The 22,038-nt window shown below is 45.6% G+C and overlaps 1 protein-coding gene across 1 annotated transcript; it reads left to right on the top strand.

The window, feature by feature from the left end:
* Positions 1–1,398: 1,398 nt before the first annotated feature.
* Positions 1,399–13,199, top strand: NODAL (nodal growth differentiation factor). The gene is made up of 3 exons (XM_082200873.1): positions 1,399–2,229; positions 5,276–6,090; positions 9,688–13,199. Exons 1-3 carry the CDS (start codon positions 1,920–1,922, stop codon positions 9,838–9,840), a joined length of 1,278 nt encoding a protein of 425 aa, XP_082056999.1. The 5' UTR covers positions 1,399–1,919; the 3' UTR covers positions 9,841–13,199.
* The last annotated feature ends 8,839 nt before the right edge of the window (positions 13,200–22,038 follow it).

Genomic DNA, 22,038 nt, shown 5'->3' with positions numbered 1-22,038 from the left:
GACAAGATGACCCCTGGGATCTAAGATAATGTGATCAACTCTCAGCCTAACCCACCTCACAATATTGTGAAACATGACAAAAGTTTGCATTATATGCTATAAAAAAACAACAACTGGCTTTGGGAGCTACTTCAAGGAAGTAACTCATCCTGTGCTGAAGATTGTTTAACGGTAAGCAATAATTTGTCAAATTTAATACTTTAATACTAGTTTTCTAACCTCACATTGCTCTACATCAGGGTGACTAACCTGTGGCTCTCTCTAGATTCCAGCTCCCATCAACCCCAGTCAACACGGCCATTAGCTGAGGGTGATGGGCAACCTCTGTTCCCATTCCTGTTCTAAACAAACTCCTGGTCAAGCTTCAAGGGTGGATAACTCAGGATGAGGTTGCAGAGAAAGGAAGCCTTGCACTTCAGAACAAAGGCATATTTAATTCTGCTTTAAAGTGTTGGCCTTAAGGAGTACACTATACACTACACAGAAATGCATGTGATGGGAGTTTTGGTGGTATGTTGCTGAGAAAAGCATCCTCAAAAACCTCTGTCCGTCTATTGCGTTCTTCATAACATCCAAGCAGAAATATAGCATGGGGTGATGAATTTGCTGTTATTATATAATAGGTTATCTATTATAATAGGTTATTTTCCCCTTTCAAAGGCAGTCATTCTGCTTCTGTTGTCACCAGAGATTTAAGATTGCATTACCTGAATAAATTTCCCTTTGGAGGAGAATGTCAAAATATACAGGTTTTTCCCTTGTACCTTTTTGCAGTGCATAGGAAGGAAAGGAAGTTAACTGTTTTAACAGTGCATACTGTACTCAACACTTACTGTCTCATAACAAATGTAACGGAGCTGCAGAAAAGACTTTACAACCTGAAAAAGGAGGCAATGCACATACTTTTGTAAACCAAGAAAATCTTTAATAAAAATTATTTTTAAAACAACAACACCACCACTGCAAGCTGCCCTGCAATCATATAGAAAGGTGGAAGGAAGAGAAACAAGTAATATTTTATTTATTTGGCTTATTATTACCCTACCCTTTTTACCCTAAGGTCCCAGGGCAGATTGCAACGATTTAGAATACGACATTAAAAACAGTTTAAAAGAAATTACAGTCACAAACTGGCGGGGAGGGGGAATTCCTAGAAACGTATGAAGATTTGTAGAGACAAACGCCTCATTTCACAAGCCCCCTCCCCCGATTAAAAACGATCAGAACTCATCCATTGCCACCCAGATCTCGACTTTCTCAGCCAAGTGTCAAAGATGAAGGTATTAGAGAATCAGGATGCAAAGACTGAAGGAGGGGGTCGGATAAGGCGTTGGGGGGAGAATAACACCCGCCAGGGGGATCTGGCTATTTTCAAGCATCTGTGAAAAAGAATCACTTCGCTCACATTCCACGTTGAGGCTGATGTCTAATGAGAGAGCGGTCATTAATTGCCTGTTTCTTTCCTCATTGGAGGGCGAGGGAGAAGGTGGGGGAGTTGCATGAGAATAGGGACCAGAGGAAAAAACGCAAGAGAAAGTTTGACAGCTTGTTGACATCAAAGACTCGCAAGATTAGGCAGCCGCAGGTATAAAAGTGCTGATCTCGAAGAAGGAGAGAGGAGCATTCGGAGCGAGCAGAAGCGGAGTAAGGGGCTTGAGCAGACACCCCCTCCGGGGAGAGGGAGAAGAGAGAGAAAAAGAAAGAAGCAAGAAGACTTCTCATTTAGACGAGGGTGAAAAAGAGAGGGAGAATGGGAGCGAGACAATTCTGACCCGAGTCAACCCTCTTAAGTTCCCTGAATTCGGAGTCAATTCGGATCTGAGCACAGGAGAGAGAGAACGGGGATTTAGGTGACACAAGATAGAAAACAGACTCTTAGGTTAGAAGTTGAGAGAGACTTCGGAGCAATCTATGCAGCGATGCCTCCCAGGACCGCCTCGCTCTTGGAGCTGATGTCTTGGGCGCTCGCCCTCCTGGGCCCAGCCTGCTCGCAGACGGTCGAGCTGCTGCAGGAGGCCGCCGAGGGCCAGCTCCGGCCCGCCGCCTCCTCTCCGGTCGGCCTGGCCGCAGCCCCGGCCCACCCTCGCCCGCAGCCCCCGGCGCTCCCCTCCCCGGTGTACATGCTGCAACTGTACCGGGCCCTCGTCGTGGGCAGCCCCCCGAGCCAGCCCAGCGCAGAAGCCTCCGCCTGGAGAGAATCCGACACCATCCTCAGCCTGGGGGCGCGACGTAAGTCCTGCTCCTTGCCTCCTTTGACCCCTTTCCGCCCCCCCCCAAAGCCTCCCCTCACCCCTTTCCATTTTGAGTTACTTCCATTCTGATTTCCTGCCTAGGGTTTGTAAGGACATCCTTGATGGATGGATGGATGCTTATCAGCATCCCCGGGAGCGCAGTTGCGGCGGTGGTCCTTCTGGCCTTAAGTCAACCCGCCTCCCGCCTCTCCTTCCCGGGTCTCTTTTTTGTGGATTGTGCCCCCAGACGTCTGCAACGGAGGGAGCCCCCCAAGAGAGATGCAATCCACATCCCTTTTCCCTTAGTACTAAGGACATCTGGCAGGAACCAGATGGGAAAGCGGGGAGGGGGCAGAAGCGAGGCTGGGGGTGCCGCATGATGCCCAGGAAGGGTGCAGCTAGAGGTTGCCATACTCCAGAAGCTGCCTTACACTCGGGGAGGAGTGAGGCACCTGGAAATGGCCAGCGGAGGAGAAAGCGGCGCCTCAACTTTCCCTGGAAGGGTACTGGGAGATGCTATTATCTGAGCTGCGTTCAAAGAAAGGGAAAACAGGTGGAGAGAGACGGGTGGGAGAACACATTTCTGTGTACAGACTTGACTGTTCTCCCATTATGGCTGTGCGTGTTCTGTCTGATCCAGCTGCACACTTTGCTGAGTCCGTGGATGGTTATGGGGTTCAGGAACTCTAGAATACATTTGTACACCATGGCTGGTTTTTATTCTAGGGATTAGAAACACCACTTATTTATACTGTACCCACGTAGGACCATAGGAAGGTGCCTTTTATCAGGTCAAACTAATTGTGCATTCAGCCCAATATCAACCCTCACCTCCCCCCTCAACCCCTGGAGCATGTTTGCAAATGATGTGCAACAGTCATGGCCTCTGCGGTGGCTTTTCCGTTTCAGCTTTTTGAGTTGGAATACAATTTTATACAGTCAGTACCAACTGTTTCCCCTTGTTCTTTTGTTAGCACTTCAAAAGCAGAAAGGTATTTTTTAAATGTCCTAATTAGTTATCAACACTTTCAAAGAGGGGGCATCAAAGGGTCTATGGGTGTGAGGAATACAATGAAGTTTAATGAGCTACGTGCCTTTAGTCTTTGAACTTCCATAACCCAATCAACCACTTAACTAGCTGATGCAATGAGTTAATAGCTGTCTTCAAGACAGCAGGGCCAGGGGAAGATAAAATGGACAGCTGGAGCTTGTGCAGCTAATCTGGAAGTGATGTTGTTAGGGACACGCATTAAGGAGAGTAAGGATTCTAAGATACCCATATCTTAGAAATGGAGAATTATAATACTCACTGTTGTATATGCAGATGAGAGCCTCAGGGTCCCTTCCAACTCTACAATTTTATTATTCTATATACCACTCCAGTTTTCGACAACCATTCATATAAGCTGCCCTGTAATACTTACAACCACCCTGTGAGGGAGGCCAGTATTTTCCCCATATTGCAGGTGGGGGGGGAGGATTCCTGGGGGTAGATGTGACTTCATTAAGGCAAGGAAATTACTAATTCATATCCCACTTTCTTTGCCACCATAAAAACCAGCTCCATAGTAAAGGTAAAGGTAAAGGTACCCCTGCCCGAACGGGCCAGTCTTGACAGACTCTGGGGTTTGTGCGCCCATCTCACATCTATTGGCCAGGGGCCAGCGCTGTCCGAAGACACTTCCGGGTCACGTGGCCAGCGTGACAACGCTGCTCTGGCGAGCCAGAGCCGCACACGGAACGCCGTTTACCTTCCCGCTGGTAAGCGGTACCTATTTATCTACTTGCCCCCGGGGGTGCTTTCGAACTGCTAGGTGGGCAGGCGCTGGGACCGAGCAGCGGGAGCGCACCCCGCCGCGGGGATTTGAACCGCCGACCTTTCGATCGGCAAGCCCTAGGCGCTGAGGCTTTAGCCCACAGCGCCACCCGCGTCCTCCAGCTCCATAGTACCTGGCAGTAAAGGCTAGATTTTTCTTCAAAAAAATTGAGTTCACTTAGCACCCATTGATATTAATGGAATTCAGATCATTTCCTGTGCATCTACGCTTCATTTATGTGTCTGTTAATTTTCTATGGTCTTTCTTTCTCAGCAAGAAAGGGAAGTATTTTTTTAATACTAATTTTTAGTACAATAATATCCTGCCTTCCCTCCAAGGAACTCAAGGTTTCATCGCCCCATTATATCCTCACATCAGTTGTGTGTGGTAGGTTAGCCTGAGAGATAATAACTGGCCCAAAGTCACCCAGTGCACTTCCTGCCTGAGTGGGGATTTGAACCCTAATATCCCAGATTGTAGTCTGACCCTAACTGCTACACCATGCTGGCTCATATCCTATTCTTCTAGATATGTTCCTGGCTGCTCCTGGAAATCCCCTCTTCCCAGTTTGAGAACAGCTCAGTCACTGCTATGCTCAACAATATACCAAGAATTACAGGTCCATTTCAAATTTCCCATTGTAAGAACAAAGGTTATTTGATTTGTCTATCTAGCTTATTGTTATCTACTTTGGCTGGTAGCAGCTTTCCAGGGAGAGGATCTTTTCTGATCACCTGCTGCATAATTCTTCTAATTGGAGATGCCAAGGACTGAACTATATGCCAAAACACATGCTTAACCAATGTGCTATAGTCCCCCTCAGTTCTCTTGGACCCGTTTCTCACTTGTTTGTGCTGTTTTTTTCTTTAATAATAATATGACAACCCCCCCCTTTTAAAGAAAAAGCTGTAAGACTCCAAAGAAAAGTGGGTGGGTAGATTAGTGGCATGAGAGGTGCTAGCCAATCAGTACTGCACACAGGCAACTTCAGCTGCAACAGACAGAAGTTCAGAGGAAATTTTTTGAGTGAAGAAAATGCTCTTGCAATGGGGGGCACAGTTCTATCCTGGCCTTCATAGTTGCTGTTTTATTTTCCCACCCCATGTCCTCTTGTCCTGCCCTCTCCCCAAGACTCCTTTTGAGAGTCTTAGAGTTAAGAACCTTTAATATTTAATGGTGTTCCTTTGTTCCATTCATCCCAACCAGTGCCATTCTTCTGCCTTCCAGATTATTTCCAGTTTGAGGACCACTGGGACTTCTCTTTTGACTTGACCTCCATTTCCAGCAGCTCTGATGTGAGGCTGGCAGAGTTCCGGGTCTGCTTGATGTCTTTTCCCCAGTACAGGAGTGTCACTTTGAACATCTACCACAGCCATGAGCGCACCTGTCATGGGAACCAGACCTGCACAGACAAGATCTTCCTTGGTTCTTTTATTAGCAGGAACTCCAGCCACTCCTCCTGGAAAGTCTTCAATGCCACCAGCATACTCCGCTTCTGGCTCCACCAAGGGGTATCATTTGGCATGGGTGCTCCAGATGATCAGGAGCGGCACTGGGTGGAGGAGAACCTATCTCAGGACAATGATGGAAGAGCAGCTGGTGGGTTCCAGGGAAAATGTGGGTGCAATGATGATCAACAGGCCCATGTATTGACCCATAGCATGACTGACAGAGTCCTGCTGGTTATCTTCTCCAAAGATAAGGAACAGGTGAAGCCCTCTCAGGGTCCAAGTCTCATCAGGACGGTGGAGATGTCCAAGTACATCATGATGGACAACACTTTCAAGGAGACTGGGGGCCGTCGGCACCGGCGGAATAGGAAGCAGAAGCAAAGGATTAAAGCGGCTAATATTTCCACTGCCAACTTTGGCAAAGAAGGGAGATCTCTGTGCAGGAGGGTAGATATGATTGTGGACTTTGAGCAGACTGGCTTTGGAAGTTGGATTGTGCACCCCAAGAAATACAATGCCTACCGGTGTGAGGGAGAGTGCCCGTTGCCTGTTGATGAGACCTTCAAACCAACAAATCATGCATATATTCAGGTTTGTCTTTATGTTTGCATTTTAGGGGTCTTGGAAACTAGAAACTGGGTCCAATGCAGTATATCCAGCTGCACAGTCCAGTCTTTTATGCTTTATAAACAGCACATTAAGAACAGTGGAAAGTGAAGCCCCCATATCTATACACCTGCAAAAACCTTTCTTTTTCTCCTATCCATTAGTTGCTTGTATGCTCAGCTCATAGTTCCGTATAGAACACTGTATTAACTAACATTGGGGATCATTTATGTATAGATACTGAATAATAATAATAATAATAATAATAATAATAATAATAATAATTTTATTTGTATCCTGGGCTCAGAGCAGCTAACATCATATAAATAAGACGATATGCACAATACAAGCAATCAATCAATTAAGATACATCCCACAATTAATTCCAACAATTAAAATTAAAACTGGACAAGTAGCAATCTTCAGGTTAAAATTGGAAGCGGTTAATACTCACCAGGACCAACTGTTTCCACTGATATTATAAGGACCTATGAGCGGGCTGGGAACCTCCTTTGCGCTTGTTCTTATACAAAGAGAAAATGAGTCAGGCTGAACCCTGACCAAAGGCCTGGCAGAACAGCTCCGTCTGCAGAAAGATGCCAAATCTCGCAGGGCCTTGGTCTCTTGTGAGAGAGCGTTCCACCAGGCTGGGGCCACAGCTGAAAAGCCCTGGCTCTGGTACGAGGGTCCTAGGCCGTATAGGGCTTTAAATGAAGAGAAAGAAAATGGCACGAGGAGGTGCAGGAAAGGCTGGGTTTTCAAAAACTGAGATTCGGCAAATGCTCCTTTTACACATTTGCATAGGAAGCTGCTCTATATGGAGTCAGGCCATTGATCCATGTAGCTCAGCATTACTGGCACTAACTGGCAGTGATATAATTTAAAAAGATCATAAGGACAGCTAAGGCAACAGGTAGCATCAGTGCTTTTTTCTGGCGGGATTCAGGGGTACGCATACCCCTAAACATTTTGTGAATGTAAGTTTGGCCTCATTGAGGGGCAGCAGTTCAATATGAGTAGGATAATGAGAGTACAGTCATACCTCGGGTTGAAGTAGCTTCAAGTTAAGTATTTTCGGGTTGCGCTCTGTGGCAACCGGGAAGTAACGAAGTGCGTTACTTCTGGGTTTTGCCGCTCACACATGCGCAGATGCTCAAAATGACATCACGTGCATGTGCAGAAGCGGCGAAACGCAACCTGCGCGTGTGCAGATGCGCAGTCGCGTGTTGCGTTTACTTCAGGAAGCGCACAGGGCTCCGGAACAGATCCCGTTTGTATCCAGAGGTACCACTGTACCCCTAAAGATTTTTTTTTTTTTTTTAGAAAAAAAGCAGTGGGTAGCATGATTTTCAAAAGCCATCTGTTACTAATCTGCAGGGCTGAGGGGGCATGACGAGTCCCACCCTAGGGCTACCTCCAGGGGGACCATAAGAAGGAGGCCTTATCCCACCAAGAATTTCAGTGGGTGACACTGCACTGGGATACGATTGTGTCCTAAGGCTCTGACTGTTTGTCCCCTCACTCCATCCAGAAATGTCAGTCCTGTTTTATTCCCCTACTGGCTTTTTGGGATGAATTGTTAACATGTTGTTAGTGGTGGGTTGTTGTTGTTTTAATTACTGTCTTTCTCCAGCTCTCTCTAGAAGTTAAGGCTTTAGTCCTAAATACTGTACATTTACCTAAGTTCAGGCTGGGGACGAAAAGCCAGCTGGCTCAGTCCCAGCTGGAGCGCCCCTCCTCTCAGCTGCTGCGGAGATCCATCGACCTCTGCTCCTCCGACATTTGTCAGTGACTCAAGTTGCAGTGCATACTTGAGCACACATTACTCAGCAGTGTAAACTATGCAACAGAGAAGCTTGAGGTGTACATACAATACTAAGGCTACACATTTATTATACATAAATCAGGACAAAGAAAACATGGCTTCTCCCCTTGTCATCTTCTCGGAGAGAGATGGAAAAATAAAAGCAATACAGAGCGGAAGTTCTGCTCAGGCCAGCAACCTGTGCTGGAATGTAAACAGACATGTGACATGTAACAATCCCACATATCTGCAGCAAAAGGTGGGATAGAATTCCCAACACAGGCTCCACTGAACTCACTGGGGCTAACTTCTGCATAGTGGTATGGGATTGCACTGCGCATCTCTGCCCCCAAGGCTATCTGCCCCCCAATGTGCCTTTTGGAGAGAAAACAAAAGCATCTCTGGGAGCACATATAGCAGTGGGGGGGTATTTTGGTGGGGAAATAGTGCGGGGGTGTTGATCAGGACCTATCAATGCCATATGTAGCTCGGCCCAAGAGGTCCACCCACAACAGACACCTTCCTTAAATGATGAGCTTCCTTGATTTACCCTTTGAGCTCTCTCAGCAGCCTGCTATGCTCACAGCTAAAGTGTGTGGGGTTTGGAACACCTTCACTTTGGGCGACTGCCAGTTCTTGCAGGTTGAGGAAGCTGTGGTCCTCCAGATGGTGCTGGACTACAGCTCCCTTCACCCCTCACTGTTGGCTGTGCTGGCAGGGGATGATGGGAGTTGGAGTCCCAACTTCTAGAAGGTCACAAATTCCTCGGCTTTGGTTTGAACAGACTCCACCCCCCCCCTGCTCAATTCTATAAAGAGGTTCTCACTGTTGAGGAAGAAATTTCACTGGCTTTTTAAAAGCCTTGGATTTTTAATTTTTAAGCAACAACATTCCAAGTGGGGGAAATGTTGTGAGCTCCTTGTGAGCTCGTGCATTCCTTGGCCCTGCAATCCCCCCAAATGGAGGTGTTTTGACCAAGCACAAGGCACAAGAATGCCCTAGGCAGGCATGGCCACATCACCAGAGAGAGCTCCAAGTTAGCAGCTTGCTCTGATAAGCTCTGGAGGCTGGAGCTCTGCCAAGGCTTTATATCCCTCTTGGGGCAGAGTGGCACTTCTTGGCTCCTTCCTGAAGTATGGAGAGCCTTGAAGAGGAAGTCCTCCAGCCCTGTCAGCAATCAGCAAGTTTCCTCTGGGTTCCTTCTTTGCTCTTGGGTTTCCTTGATGTAGAAGAGGCTGGTCACTCAGAAGAAACTAGCCTAGGGGGTGTTGTCTCTGCGGTTCCTTGTTTGGGGGCCTGTCACAAGCCCTCAATATCAGGGGCCTGGGGCAAATCCCTTCCATAGTTTATGGCCCTGGTCTTTCTGATTGGGCTGGCCGCTCCTCCTCTCAGTCAAATTCCAGACTCTTTTATGTATTTGGGATGGGGTAGGGTAGGGGTCACAAAATATTTGCACCAGATTCTGCCGGGTCATAATTGGACATGGTGGGACTGCACTGCTTACCTGACTGCCCTCCAGCCGAGTTGCTCCTGCGTTCTGGATTGAGAGAGGTGAGGCAGTGAGTTCAGCGCAGTGCAAACACATCATCAGAGCCAATCTGGTGCTCCAATCTGCATTTGCACTGCAGTGACCTCATCACATCACTTGCCCCTCTCTGTCGTAGTATGAAGCAGCTAGGGAGGCCAGTGTAGCCCCACTGCGCCCTGCCCTACTGCCCTTAACTACACTGTGCCAGTTCCTGAATATGATGTTTTCCTCTTCCTTCTCTCCCTTTCAGAGCTTGCTGAAGTTATACCAACCCAACCGGGTGCCTTGCCCATCTTGTGCCCCTGTCAAAATGAGCCCGCTGTCTATGATGTACTACGAGAAAGGGAAAGTGAGGGTCCGTCACCATGACGACATGATCATCGAGGAATGTGGCTGCAACTGATGCACATGAGTCTTAGCTACTTGGTGGATGGGGCCTCCTCCAGATACCAGCTCTCTAAAACCCAAACTCTTGCAGCAGAAGCCCAAGAAGTATTGACCTTAAATGGAGGAAAAAGTAGATTCCTCGCCACTTGGAGATCAAGCTGTTTCTCTAGTCTATATAATCCTTATCAAAATGGGGGAATGGAATAGGCAGAGGATTATGATAGGGGTCATGCTTTTCTTAGGGAACTTAGTCTGCTCCCAGAAGCAGACGGTCCTCACAGAAATAACCCCTCTCCCACACCCGGGGTTGGTTTCAGGTTTTTGGGGTCCCTTGGCAAAGTAATATCAGCTGAGCCCCTTTTTGTGTCAAGTGGCCTCCCTGGTGGGCTTGTCTGGTGGCTTGAAGGCCTTGATGCTGCCATCTTTTTAATTTCCCACAATGCCCCTGATGTAATGTTAGGGAATTGTGGGAAATTAACATAGAGCCAGCTGCCCAGTGCAGAAGTTGGTTTAAAGGGGGCTTCAGAGCAGGCATCAGTGGTGGTCCATGCTGGCTCAAACATCTGTAGCTCTTTACAAAAGTCCCACCTGTGAGAGATTATTTATAAATAGAGCCCCTATACGCAAAACACAGGTCTACCAACATTTTCTATGATCGGTGGGATGATAGGCACATGCTGAACCACTAGTGAAGACAGTTGTTTTGTACACATCTGTAAAGAGCCTCTTTGACTGGTTTTGAGAAAGTAGTGATATATTCCTTAAAAGGTATACAGCCCTCCTTTCAAGGTATGAGAGGCCCCATCTGCACTATTATGTTTAAAGCACTATTACACTACTTCAAACAGCCATGGCTCCCCCCAAAGAATCCTGGGAACAGTAGCTTGCAAAGGTTTCTGAGAATTGTTTGGAGACCATTATTTCTCTCACAGAGCTACAATACCCAGAGTTCCCTGGGAAGTGGAATTGATTGTTAAACCATTCTGTCATGTAGGTCAATTCAATGTGCATTTATTTGGAAGAAAATTCCTCTGGGTTCAGTGAGGCTTACTCCCAAGTAAATGTGCATTAAAGAATCCACAGTTTGTCATACTGCCGACCTCCAGCTTCTTTTTAGTATTAAAGAAAATAACTTCCATTCTTTCAAACTTTGTCTGTCTTGTGTGATTATTCTGTGAAGTTTTAACAGTTTAAACGAGATCATAAACAAATTTCTGAGTTAACGTTTTGTAATACAGATTCTCTCCGCCCCCTACAATGTAACTGGGATTTAGATGCGTAATTTCAGCGTAGATCATCTGAACTAAAATCATAGGGTGCAAAGGGAAGTGTTGTATAGCAGGTCAGACCATTTGGCTATATTGACTGGCAGTCAGCAGCTCTCTGACGACCACTTTTCCTATCAGCTACTTTGCTCAACCCACTGAGAGCTATGGCCCTTCCCCATCATGAGACGTAACTGAACAGTCCATCTGCTGTGGTGGCCACGCCAATGCGGAAGGAGTGACCTGAGAATTCCCTTGGATCGCCGCCACAGGCCCCCTATAGCCTTATGAAGGACTGGGAACTTGTCTGGTGTCTGCACTGCCTCATGTGCCAGTTAGTGGAAATGCTCCATCACCGCTTGATTGTCCGGCAGAAACAAACCCTGGAATTTCTGAAATGATTTTCCCAGACGCAAAGGGCAACGGCTTTTGGTTGGGGGGAGCGGGGCGTTCTAGAAACAGGCGAACCAAATCAGGAAAGTGGCAACGGTTGCAAAATCCAGCCTCAATGTATTTTTCTGCCTCCCTGTTGGGATAAGCTTCCAACAGGGACAACATGGCTGGAAGAGAAACAGGGGAAGGGGCTAGGGAGGAAAAGGGGGTTACTTCTGCGCTGGGTGCTCTTGAGTGCTGGGCTTTTTTTATTGAAAAAGGGGGGGGGAGGTGCCAGTAATCACCATGGAGATGTTATAATAAGTGCCACATGGCTTAGTCATGCTGGCCACATGACCCAGAAAAACTATCTGTGGACAAATGTCGGCTCCCTTGGCCTATAGAGCGAGATGAGCTCCGCAACCCCAGAGTCGGTCGCGACTGGACTTAACTGTCAGGGGTCCTTTACCTTTACCTTTTTATGTAACAACCAAAGATCTTGGATGATATGGTTGTCATCAATGCTTCAAATAAAGGCAATAAAGAGATGAAAGGAGGATTTCTGTGTTTTGTTTTCCGCCTGCTTTTCCATCTCCGTTGCAGTACCTAGATTGTGCCCCATACTTTCTATGGCCCAAAATTCAGCAGAAAACAAAATTTTACATATGAAACGATCAATGCAATTGCCCTTGCATTCTGAGATCAGAACATTTCAGCATAGCTAAATAGGCACAGCTGCCTTTAATTTACAATCATTATCATGTTTTCTCAGTTTTGGGCTACAATTTGCCAGGGAGATCTTGCTCCAGTCCCATTCATTTGGGCTTTTCTTTGTTCTGTTGTCAAAACTGGGTATTTCATTTCAAGTTAGAGCACCAAGGGAAGGAAATAAAAAAACAGGGCTTACAGAACACGGTGTATGGTTTTATGTTTTTACATTGCTGTAAATATATCTTTTATAAATAAATAAGTCATAAAGGCCGAGGGGTGTGTGGATATGGAAAGGGATGAGGTTTGTAACTGGACTGGACAAATGGCTCCTGGAACAAAATGTTGCAGCGTGGAGTGCTCCTCTGCCAGCCAGCCAGCCTCCCATTCTCTCTTCCACAATCGTCCATTCTATTCCACCTGCCTAGTTTTCCACTTCTGAGGATGCTGAGGATTAAATCTGAAAGCTTCTGCAGGCGAGGCAGTGGATAAATATTCTTTCTCCCTCTCCGTGCTAAAACTTGTGGACATCCAATGAATCTGAATGTTGGTAAGATTCAGAGCAGCTAAAAGAAGGCACTTCTTCATGCGGCACCTAGTAGCTACCAATTTTAAAAAGATTGGACAAATTCATGGGAGAGAGGGGTATGTGCTCTACTGCCACAGTCGAGGGCAGCACTGCTTCTGAGTATGTACCTTTGCTGGAAAGCAGAAGACGGGAGAAGGGCTCCTGCGCTCAAATGCTGCTTCAAGGTTTCCACAAGCACCTGGCTGGCTGCTGTGAGCAGGGGCAGACCTTGGCGCCTCAAATTTCAGTGGTGCCCTGTGCCCTGGAGCAACCCCTCCCCCAAAAAATATTCTATTGGATGTCATAGTTGTGGTCCCTGCTGAGGCGCCCTAGAAGCTCTGTCCCTGGGGCAACCAAACCAGTCACGCTCCCCTAGGAGTTGTAAAGACTGCGGAGAGAATAATTGGGTGCAATCTTTCCACCTTGGATCAAATCTATGCTTCCAGGTGCCATAAGAAAGCTGCAGAGATAGTGCAGGACAGTGGCGTAGCGTGGGTTGTCAGCACCCGGGGCAAGGCAAGTAATTTGCGCCCCCTAACTCGTGGGTTTGCGCCCCCTAACCCTAACCCCCAGATGTTGCGCCCGGTGCGGCCGGCCCCCCCTGCACCCCCCACGCTATGCCACTGGCGCAGGATAGTGCGCACCCCGGAAATGATTTCTTTCAGCTTCTGCCTTCTGCAAGAAGGTCCAGGGTTATAAAGACTAGGACTAGCTGCCTGAGAAACAGTTTCTGTCCAAATGCGATTTTGGTTTTAAACGCGGTGTAAGGAGTCTCTAGGGGCGCGGGTGGTGCTGTGGGTTAAACCACAGAGCCTAGGACTTGCCGATCAGAAGGTCGGCGGTTCGAATCCCAGCGATGGGGTGAGCTCCCATTGCTTGGTCCCTGCTCCTGCCAACCTAGCACTTCGAAAGCACATCAAAGTGCAAGTAGATAAATAGGTACCGCTCCAGCGGGAAGGTAAACGGTGTTTCCGTGCGCTGCTCTGGTTCACCAGAAGCGGCTTAGTCATGCTGGCCACATGACCCGGAAGTTGTCTGCGGACAAACGCCGGCTCCCTCAGCCTTCAGAGCGAGATGAGCGCGCAACCCCAGAGTCGGTCACAACTGGACCTAATGGTCAGGGGTCCCTTTACCTTTTAAGGAGTCTCTAGGGACGCGGGTGGCGCTGTGGGTTAAACCACAGAGCTTGCCGATCAGAAGGTCGGCGGTTCGAATCCCCACGATGGGGTGAGCTCCCATTGCTTGGTCCCTGCTCCTGCCAACCTAGCAGTTCAAAAGCACATCAAAGTGCAAGTAGATAAATAGGAACCGCTCTGGCGGGAAGGTAAACGGCGTTTCCGTGCGCTGCTCTGGTTCGCCAGAAGCGGCTTAGTCATGCTGGCCACATGACCTAGAAGCTGTACGCCAGCTCCCTCGGCCAATAAAGTGAGATGAGCGCTGCAACCCCAGAGCTGACCACGACTGGACCTAATGGTCAGGGATCCCTTTACCTTTACCTTTAAGGAGTCTCTATGGGAGTATATTGTATTTTAAAATGGGGTATCAGAGTTTTTAGGGGGCTAACCAGGTTAGGATAGCTGGGATAATAGGCTTGTTGGTTTTTGAATGTCTTGTGTAGATTTTTTTCAGTTTCGTTGTTCTGTATGGGACAATGACAATAAAGATTATCGTATTGTAGATCTGCTGTGAGAAAAGGGTGCTTGGCTAGATGCACCATTGGCCTAATCCTGCAGGCTCCTCTTACATCCTTATGTTTATCCAGGCATCCCTCCAAACCTGCAAAACATAGGGCAGTGATTTACCAGGGGCAGTAATAAAAGAAAAAGAAAAGAAACAAACCAATTCTGGGCAAAAAGGGGGAAACTGCAGTTTATGATCTCTTATTTCCAAGCCAAGCCTAATCCTGCTCCCTGTCCTCAAGGCTAAATTCCACCCCCCCCCTTTCAGGATACCATGCAGAAGACTGTGCTATGGGTCATGCCCTTTGATCTTAAGTCTGGGGTCTTTTGTGTAGTGGATGTTTGTGTAACTGGGAAGAAGCTTTTTCCCCAGGGAGTCTTGTCATCCTGGAAAGTGAGAATCCAGACACCTGAGGGAGGCTGAGCTCTGCAGCAAGGGGGAAAGATCATTCATGCTCATAAACAGCTAATCATCGCCAACCCCAACCCCCCCCCCAGATGAAAGTTGAGTTAAGGGTCACTTCCCATGAGAGAGCCAGTCCAGGAAGGCCATTTGAAATATGCTTGCACCCTTGAGTTGTTCAAGCCATGACTGTACTAATCTGCCCAGTCCTGAGCATGTCTTAAAGAGGACATTGACAAACTGGGACAGAAGAGGACAGCCAAGATGGCAGGTGGTCTGGGATTCAAGCCCTGAGGAGACAGTTGGAAGAATTGGGTCAGATTTTTTTTTAAGCTGGTTTTCCAGTTGTACAGATTCCCCACTAGACACCTAAAAAACAAAAACAAAGTGTGCTTTGCCCCTTGTTTACCCCTTGCCTAAAATCAGTAGCAGCTTCTCCCTAGTAGTCAGTAGTTTGTAATGACTGTACAGTGATGGTTCATTGATGAACCTGCCTTGGTTCAGTAACCAGCAGTATTCAAAAGGAGTACTCAGAGAGTATACTGAGAGTACATTGGGAGCCAGTGTGGTGTAGCGGTTAGAGCAGGGGTTGGCAAGTTTCACTCCAGTGCAGATCCCTCCGTGGGCCAGATTGCACGTGCGCATGAGCAGGCACCCCCACGATTTCTGGTGTCTGTGACTGCGCAGGCGAAACTTTACCTGCCCTAAGTTAAAGGTGATGAGGAAGGGGCTAACTGATCCCCCAAAATCCCTTAAAATTCTGTGATTAGCCATATCCACTCCACACAGTTTAAGCACTGTTCTACTACTTTAAACAGTCTTGCCTCTCCCCTGCAAGAATCCTGGGAACTGTAGTTTGTCAAGGGTGCTGAGACTTGTTGGGAAACCCTTATTCCTCTCACAGAGTTACAGTTCTCAAACTGATTTTAAAATCATAGCTTCCTATGTTCCTTTCATGCCTGATCATTGACTGTTCTGGCTGGGGCTGAGGGGAGTTGGCATCCAACGTTATCTAGAGCAGGCTTGTCCAACTCCCAAGAGACTGCGATCTACTCCCACAATAAATCATCATCATCATCAATCTTTATTATGGTCCAGAGACCCAACAAATCATTACAAAGCAATATACAATTCATAAAGCCTACCTCCAGGTTAAACAAGCATTTTGTTCAGAATATAGGGATCATTGGTTCTTGCAACCACCAATAAAAACTTTGCCACGGCTAATGTTCTAGCGTTTGTCTGGTCTTCCAATAGGAACCCGACATAGTGAGCCTCTGATTTTCCCGGGAAAGGTACCAGAAAGGGTAATATCAGCTCAGCCCTAGCTTGGTCATATTTTGCACAGAGCAACAAAATATGTTTTATGGAATTGATGTCTTGAGCACACGAGCAAAGTCTGTCCTGGTAGGGAACTCCTCTCAACCTGCCATCCAACACTGCAGAAGGAAAGATGTTTAATCTGGCTTTGGTGAAAAGCCTTCGATAGTTTGGTACTGTCAGGTTTTTAATGTAAGATGTTGACTTAAAGACATACCCATATTGAACTCCTACTGCCAGCGGACTACAGACTGCGTGTGATCGAGAACGCAAGTCACTGTGTGCGTTATCCCATAATCTTTGCTTTAACATCTTTGGGGCACCTTCATAACCCAGGTAATACAGTTGGGGGGGGGGTGACAGACCAATAGAGGTGGCTTTTTTAGCCATGGTTTTCTGCCATTTGCTGACAAATTCCTTATTGGTCAGGTGCTGGTGGTGATCTACCCACTGGATTGACCAAAGTTGTTGAGCTTTTTTAAGGAAAATCATACTTGTTGAGCTTTTTAGGGGAAATCAAAGTTGTTGAGCCACTGTTCCCTGACCCAAGCATTTCTGTTCTGCTAGTGTATGGGCTGAATTTGTGACTTCACCACCTTGCAACCCTCAGATTTCGAGAGTTCATGAGAATGGGGGGTGGGGTGTATAGCAAGCAACATCTGTGGCTGGATAAAGGATGAACATTATAGGACCAATCAGTCATAGAGCCCAGCTCTCAGTTCCTCCACCATGATCTGCGCTGGCCCCAAATTAGAGGGGGGGGGGATGAAAAGAGCAAGCCTTGTGAGAAGGAAGGTGCTGTTTTGCCACTGCCTCCTCACAAATCCACCATGTTTTTCAAGGCTGATTAGCTCCAATCCACATCAGCCTTTGCAGATAAACAAAGCGTGTCTGGTTCTCACCCCTGAGGCCTGCCTGTCAGCACAAAGGAGAGGGTAGCATTGCTGCATATTCAGACAGCAGTTTCACACTGTGAGCCTGTAGCAATTAAGGAGTGGCTAGAGGTTCATTTGCAAGAGCTGTTACCCAAAATGACTCCCCAGAAAGGAATGAACCCACTTCCCCCCTCCTTCTCCCCCAAATCTAGGAATGAATTGTCTACCTCAGGGGTAGGCAACCTAAAGCCCCGGGGGGCTGGATGCAGCCCAATCACCGCCCACGGACGGTCTGGGAATCAGCGTGTTTTTACATGAGTAGAATGTGTGCTTTTATTTAAAATGCACCTCTGGGTTATTTGTGGGGCATAGGAATTCGTTCATTTCCCTGATCTACCACAAGCAAAGAGATCCAATGGGGGTTGTGTTGTGGCTTCCTCATAAAAAGGAAGAAGATTCAACGGATGCTTTTGGTAGATTGGATTCACCATTTGAAATCAAACCTTTATTAGGCATTGTACAGATAAAACCATAAAAGAAAAAGTAACATATAAGTGACTTGAAGTATATGTAAGAAGGCAGCGGTTGGCTACAAACATATATATATATACACATATAGAGTCAGTGATTTTCCTTGTTAACCTGCTCCTTGGAGGGCTGCTACCAAAAACTCAGCAACCCCCGCCGTTACACTTTGGTCAACGTCGGATAGGCAGAATCCCACACATTCACCTTGTTGGGGTTCCAGGCCACCCAGAAGAGGGGACAGCACGCGTTGACGGAGCGTACTGTACAATGGACAATGAAAGAGAATATGCTCTACAGTGTCCGGGACATTCATAGAGCATCTGCAGAGTCTCTTGTTTCTAGGGATGTTTTGATATCTTCCCCTGACAAAAGCTGAGGGAAAAACATTCAACCGGGCCAGCATAAAAGCCCTACGTTGGGCTGGGATTGTTAATTTAGTGACGTAGTTGGCTCTGCTATCTAAGATATTTAAATCATAGAATACGGGGGAGCAAATTTTGTTTACTGCTGCCATAATATTTTGTCTCTCAACATCCTTTAATCTAGTTAGGATATTATGGAAAATGTATTGCTCATTAGAATTGTATAAGGGCTCCAGCTCGATGCCTAAAGATTCAATCTTTTTTTCAAGGTACTGGTACCATCTTGATTTATAAGAGTCTTGAAGCAAATCAGCGAGCAGGCTTGATGGAGAGCAGCGAAAATGGCAGCGTAACCAGTACTTTATTGAGGTGGACCAGGCCCAGTATTCCATTGTGTGTATGCCTATTTCTGCACACATTGTTTCATATTTGATCACAGCTGGGAGTCCAAGAATACGTCTCAGAAAGCTGGAGTGGATCTTTTTTAGATCACTGTTATATGCTTGGACCCATAGTGGGATTCCATAGAGTATCTGGGCTTGCACTTTTGTTTGAAATATCTGATTGGCCGCAGGAATAAATTGATTACCTTTCTGATAGTAAAAACGAGCAACTGCTGATGAGGTGCACTTTGCCTGTTTTATGGCGTTTGTGCGATGATTTGCCCACCCTAAATTGCTCTGGAATAATATTCCCAGATACCTATAGATTTTTACTTGTTGGATTTCATGCCCTCTTATTTTCCATTTCTCTAGTTTCCAACCATTCGAGAAGACCAAAATTTTTGTCTTCTCATAATTTATTGAGAGTTTATTACATTCACAGTAAAGGATCAGAGAAGATATAAGACGTTTCAGACCCAGACTCGTTAGTGATAGTAGAACTGCATCGTCTGCGTATAATAAGAGAGGAACTGGTTTCTGATTAAGTTTAGGGGCATGTGATTCTATTTTTTGAAGGTGATCTGGCAAGTCTGATAAAAATAAATTAAATAGAAAGGGTGCAAGAATACACCCTTGTTTTACCCCTTTCGAGTTTGGGATGTCTGGTGAAAGGTGACCTTTGGTGCTAAGTTTGACTTGACAGACATTGGAAGAGTATAGATTTTGTATTAAAGTCAATAAACGCTGATCAATTTTTAATTCTGCGAGTTTCCTCCACAGCTTTGGGCGGTCAATTGAGTCAAATGCACCACGAAAATCTACAAAAGCAGCATATATCTTAGATTGCCTTTGGGATCTATATTTTTCAACCAAATGCATAAGTATAAGGCAGTGGTCTAATGTAGAGCAGCCTTTAGAGAAACCTATTTGTTCTTTCCCTGGTAAATTTAGATTTTTCAACCAGGGAAGGAGTTTAGATAAAAGGTGCTTAGCGTAGATTTTCCCTATCACTGATAATAAGCTTATCGGTCTGTAATTCCTTGGTTCTTTTGGGTCACCATTTTTAAAGATTGGGATAATTATTGATCTTAGCCATATCTCAGGTATGATCCCCTCTTTGTCTATGAGAGTAAACAATTGAGCTAAGGGTTCTGCCCACCAATCTATATAGGTCTTGAATAATTCTATTGGTAGACCATCAGGCCCAGGAGATTTCCCCGATTTAAAATTTTTAACTATTTCTCTAATTTCCGCTTCTTCTACCCTTGGCCACTCCTGGAGTTTATTGATTTTGTTTTTAGTGATCTCATTTCCTTTAAGTTCACTGTGTAGATTGTTAAAGACAGAAGTAAAATATTGGTACCATTTGGATTCTGCAATTGGTGATTGGGTTAATTGATTTTCGGGTTTCAATCCTCCATACACTAGGTTCCAGAACGCTTTGTTGTTTTTGTTCTGAATTGAGTCATGTAATTGTAGCCATTTTTGGGTTGCGTATTTCTGTTTCTTTTCGGCCAGAATGTGATGATATTTTCTTTTTTCATCAAGATAAGAGGGCTCTAGTTTAGTGCGGTTATTTTTAAATATTTGGCGCAGTTTTCTTTTTAGCTGGAAACATTCATTGTCAAACCAGGGGCTAGCGCTATGTTTAAGTATCCAACCTTTAGGTGGGGTACTAAGCTCTGCAAACATTTGAAAAATTTCATTATAGATTTTCGGAATATCACTGTGGGGATTAATGGTCTTTAAATTAGATAGTACTTGTTTTCTCAGGTTGGCTGTTAGCTTTTGCCCCACTGCTGCACTCATTTCCTGGGACCATTTTAATTGAGTCATTTGTTTGTGTTGAGAAGGTTCTATGGTATTATATTTGGTTATTTTAGTTTCGTCCTTTAAGTTAATAGACAACAATAATGGCTGATGGTCGCTTTCAGTACGCGTTCCAATTTTGAGGTCCATGATCGAATTTATAATATTATAAGGAACAAGAATATAGTCGATGACACTGCATCCTCGGGGGGAGAAGTATGTAAATTCCCCGCTTCTATCGCCTTTTGTTGAGCCGTTCACAATCTGTAAATTAAAGTTGTTACACAATTCAAGTAGGCGTAAGCCTTCGTTGTTTACAACCCTATCTCTGGAGGAACGTCCTATTTTTAGGGCATGTGCGATATCATTATCAGTATTCCAATTTAGTTTACTACATAGTTGTTCATTGTTGGATCCCACTCTAGCATTAAAATCACCTGCTATTATCAGTGAGGCATTTGGGTATTTATCGGTCAAATTTTCTATGTAGGAGGTTAGTTGTGACCAATTTTCATTGCTGCTGTTGTTTTTGGTTGGGGGGATATAGACATTTATAAGTAACAAAGTATCGTCTTTTTGTGTTAAGAGTAGAGCTTGTGCAAGTGGTAAGCATTTTTCTAGGTGTTTGATTTCAAACCCTAGTTTGTCTTTGATCATACAGCAGAACCCTGCTTTCGGCCGGCCCTTTGTGTTTGTTTTCAATGCGGGTTTCGTATAGGAGGTGAATCCATTAATTTTAATATCTCTAGTTGACCATGTTTCTTGTAGGAGTATTAATTCAAAGTCTTTAAAGAAGTTCATTAGGTCTGGGTCTCCGCCTTTGTTTCCCCACCCTGCAATATTCCAGGACAATAAGCGTAGAGTCCGTTTTTGAGTTGGTGGGTGGTTGGCAGCATTTAGTCATTCTAGTTCTGTTATTGAGTCCAGCGAGGAATTTTGTCTTGTGTAAATACAGCCATTTGTCGCTGCTTTCGGTGGGGAGGGTAATGGTGGATCTGTTAGGTTCTTTTTTAAAATACGGGGAATTAAAATTTCCTCCCTTTCTTTATTTTCTTCCTTAACTGTTCCTTGTTCCTGAGAGATTTCTGTGGTTGGTGGACTGTTATGGACAGTAGGACTGTTTTCAGTCTCTACTTCCATTTCTTTGGTCTCATTTGGTGTTGAGCTCAGTGTGTCAGGTCTGTTGGAAGTCATCTTTTGTTCGGCAATGTTAGAGTCCTTTGTAGTGCTTAAATAAAGGGTACCTATTTCGTTTGGAGCTAGTATTTGATATCTCAGCCAGGAATTTGTGGTCTCTTTACTAAAGTTTTTGCTTGCCATTTCGTATTTTAAAGGAGGCTGGGTTTGAAGCTCTGCATCTATAGATTTGAAAGTTCCATTAGTAGCTCTCTTTTTGACTATGCATTTTGGGGAGAAGGCTGGTAAGTGTAAAGTTTGATTGTATATTGTTTCTACTGCATTTTGTTGACCTTGTTGATGAATTTCGGTCAATCTGGCCTGCAGTTTCGTCAATTTACTGAGTATATTTATTTGTTCTTTGTCTGGTAGCTTGGTAAAATTACTCAGCAGATCTTCTTCTTCTGGGACTGTCCAGTCTATTGTGTCAAAAGCGAGGCTGTTGTTTAGTGCTATAGTCGCTTGGTTTGGGAGCTCGGATTTTTCTTGCGTGATTTCCCGGGTAGCTGGCTGCGGTTTCTCCCATCTGCTGAGTTCTTCCACGGGAGTAGGGCAGATGTCGGCTTCTGGTGGAGTGACCTTGTTCATCTTATTTTGTCTTTTAGATGCGATCAATGGGCTGAGTGATATATCTTCAAAGTGTCGACGTGGAATAATTCCTTTCTGGGCTAAGTGAGCCTTTTCCCTTAAGATTTTGGTTGGAATTTTGTGACTACCAAATCTTAGTAGTACTTTTTTGGAGTATCCATCGTTAGTGAGCCTCTTG

Source organism: Podarcis vaucheri, assembly GCF_965113315.1.
Source record: "Podarcis vaucheri genome assembly, chromosome: 15".
Taxonomy (NCBI): Eukaryota; Metazoa; Chordata; class Lepidosauria; order Squamata; family Lacertidae; genus Podarcis; species Podarcis vaucheri.
Note: the sequence above shows the minus strand (reverse complement) of the source record. Positions and strands in the feature narration are given on the sequence as shown.